The sequence below is a fragment of the Malania oleifera genome, chromosome 4, assembly GCF_029873635.1.
Source record: "Malania oleifera isolate guangnan ecotype guangnan chromosome 4, ASM2987363v1, whole genome shotgun sequence".
Classification (NCBI taxonomy): Eukaryota; Viridiplantae; Streptophyta; class Magnoliopsida; order Santalales; family Ximeniaceae; genus Malania; species Malania oleifera.
The window spans coordinates 120,460,691-120,463,568 of record NC_080420.1 but is presented as its reverse complement, the minus strand read 5'-3'; the positions used below and the strand labels follow the sequence as shown (position 1 = coordinate 120,463,568).

Here is a 2,878-nt window from a genome sequence, read left to right as displayed (position 1 = left end):
ATTTGATGATCAAAAATACTTTAAATGTTTACTTAATTGTTAGATTAGTAGCACGTTACGTACCAAATTTCTCTTATTTTTTTTTTTGGGATATGCCCAGTGTCTTGGGCTTACACGTTAGACTAATCTCATGCCTACGCTAGCAGTGCCCTTAGCCAATACGTAGGAGGTGAATCGCGGATGTGCACTGCAGGAGGCAGGTTTGAACCGCAGACTTCACCAAATCTTCTCTTATTACTTGCACTTGGAGCATTCTATTTTTTTAAATTAAAAAAAAAATTATTTTCATAGAGTAAAGTTTTAGAGGGTAAATTCATATTTTCCATTGTGACTTTTCTTGTAAACTTTTTTTCAAAAGTATTATTATATTTATATACAACAATTATCAGTATTATTTCTCACAAATTATTATATTTATATACAATAATCATCAGTATTATTTCTCACAAATTATTATATTCATATACAATAATTATCTCATTTTTACACCCTACAAATACAATTATCAAGAATTATTATTATTATTATTATTATTATTATTATTATTATTATTTGTTCATCCACTTTCAGCAGCACAAGGGAGATGCCTTCCCTGCGCTGTCGTCTTCAACCTCAGCGCCTCACGAGGTTCTTCTCTTCCTCAGATGCCTCACTTCCGTTCGACGAAGCCACTGTTTCCGACCTCATATCAAAGCAGCATTGGTCCAAGCTCAAACCACTTCTCAAGCCCTCAAGCCCCACTACGGTTCTCCAACTTCTATTCGACTCAGAGGCCGACCCAGATGTGATTCTCAGGTACTTCAAATGGTCCCAGATAGAGTATAGATCTTCGCACAATCTTGAGTCGTATTGTAGACTCTTGCACATGTTAGCTAACACAAAAAGGTATAGAAAAATCAGGGCTTGTTTGGATTCTTTTGTTAAGAATGAATCCCACTCGGTTTCTTCCATTTTTCATATGCTTTCGGTCTGTAGCGATCGATTTTGCGCGAATTCGATCATTGTTGATATCTTGGTATTGGCGTACGTTAAGAATTTGAAGATTGATTTGGCAATTGAAGCGTTTGATCGAGCGGGGGATTATGGGTTGAAGTTATCTGTGGTGTCTTGTAATCCATTGTTGAGTGCTTTGGTTAAGGAGAGAAGAACTGGGGTTTTGGAATTCATGTATAAGGAGATGATGAGGAGGAGGATTGAGTTGAATTTAATTACTTTTAATATTGTGATTAATGGGTTGTGTAAGGCTGGGAAGTTGCTCAGAGCAGGGGATATAGTTGAGGACATGAAGGCGTGGGGGTTTTGGCCATCTGTAATAACGTATAATACACTTATTGATGGGTATTGCAAGATGGGTGGGGCGGGAAAAATGTATAAGGCTGATGCTCTTGTAAAGGAAATGGTGTCGAAGAAAATTTTCCCCAATGAGACTACTTATAACATTTTGATTGATGCGTTTTGCAAGGACGAGAATGTTTCGGCTGCTATGAAAGTGTTTAAGGAGATGCAAGGGCAGGATATGAAGCCGAATGTGGTCACTTATAATTCTTTGATCAATGGTTTATGTGGTGATGGAAAGCTTGATGATGCTATTGGCTTGCGTGATGAAATGTTGGATTTGGGTTTGAAGCCAGACATTGTTACTTGTAATGCCCTTATTAATGGATTCTCCAAGAAGAATATGCTGAAGGAAGCTAGAGAGTTGTTGGATGATACTGCAAAACAAGGGTTGTCTCCTACTGCTATAACCTTTAATACTTTGATTGATGCCTATTGTAAGGCTGGGAGAATGGATGAAGCAATTGCTATACGTAGTCTCATGTTGGAACGAGGGATTTTCCCCTCTGTTTCAACCTATAATTGCCTAATTGCTGGTTTCTATAGAGAGGAGAACGTGAAGGAGGCTAGGAAGCTATTCAATGAAATTGAAACTGAGGGTTTGAAGGCCAATGTTGTAACATATAACATACTGATAGATGCTAAGTGCAGGGCAGGAGAGTCAAGAAAAGCAGTTGAACTTTTGGATGAAATGCTTGATATAGGTTTGAACCCGACTCATGTGACCTACAATACTTTGATTGATGGCTACTGTAGGGAAGGAAACCTCAGGGCGGCTTTGAATTTGAGGGCACGGATGGTAAAAGAAGGGAAACGAGCAAATGTTGTGACTTACAATATCTTGATTAAGGGTTTCTGTAAGAAGGGCAAGCTAGAAGAAGCAAATGGGCTTTTGAATGAGATGTTAGAGAAGGGTTTGATTCCAAATCGAACAACCTATGATATAGTTAGGGAGGAAATGATGGAGATGGGTTTTGTTCCAGATATTGATGGGCATCTGTATTATGGATCTTTTAGTGCTTAACACTGTGAATGGAAAAAATGAATTGTTGATTGACCAATATTTATATGTCATTGCGGGTTATGAACTTCATCGATTCCATATATGACAATGCATTCCATAGTATAGCAGTTTGAGACAGCTCCTGGAGTTTACCGTCCTCATCTGATTCAGGTGCATTTTTGAACTTGTAAATACAACATGTAAAATTTAACATGACATGAAATATGAATTATTTATGTTGTCTAGAAGAGAAATCAAACTGTATAATAGTTGGAGAGGAAGGACAAAGTATAACTATTGATTTTGAATCGTAAATGTTTCTTTTTCATATAAGGTGCATAAAAATGTCTGCTGATTTCAGAATAATGTATGAGTTCCCTTGTTTTTCGATTGAAGTGCAACTTTTAATTTACTTTTATTATTCTTCCGTTTTGATAGTTTCTCTTCAAAGAGGTGAAGAATTTTAGTACCAAGGTTTTAATTGACATGCAATTCTGGTAATTCATTTCATATTTCCCAAGTTTACGCTTTCTTGGTTAT

The 2,878-nt window shown here is 36.9% G+C and overlaps 1 protein-coding gene across 1 annotated transcript; it reads left to right on the top strand.

Moving 5' to 3' along the window:
• Window positions 1-526: 526 nt before the first annotated feature.
• On the top strand, window positions 527-2,666 carry LOC131154360 (pentatricopeptide repeat-containing protein At1g09820). The gene has a single exon (XM_058107074.1). The coding sequence runs from the start codon at window positions 584-586 to the stop codon at window positions 2,357-2,359; it is 1,776 nt and encodes a 591-aa protein (XP_057963057.1). The 5' UTR covers window positions 527-583; the 3' UTR covers window positions 2,360-2,666.
• The last annotated feature ends 212 nt before the right edge of the window (window positions 2,667-2,878 follow it).

Coding starts and splice junctions, on each gene's coding strand:
- LOC131154360 (XM_058107074.1), top strand. CDS start 584: ATGCCTTCCCTGCGCTGTCGTCTTCAACCTCAGCGCCTCACGAGGTTC.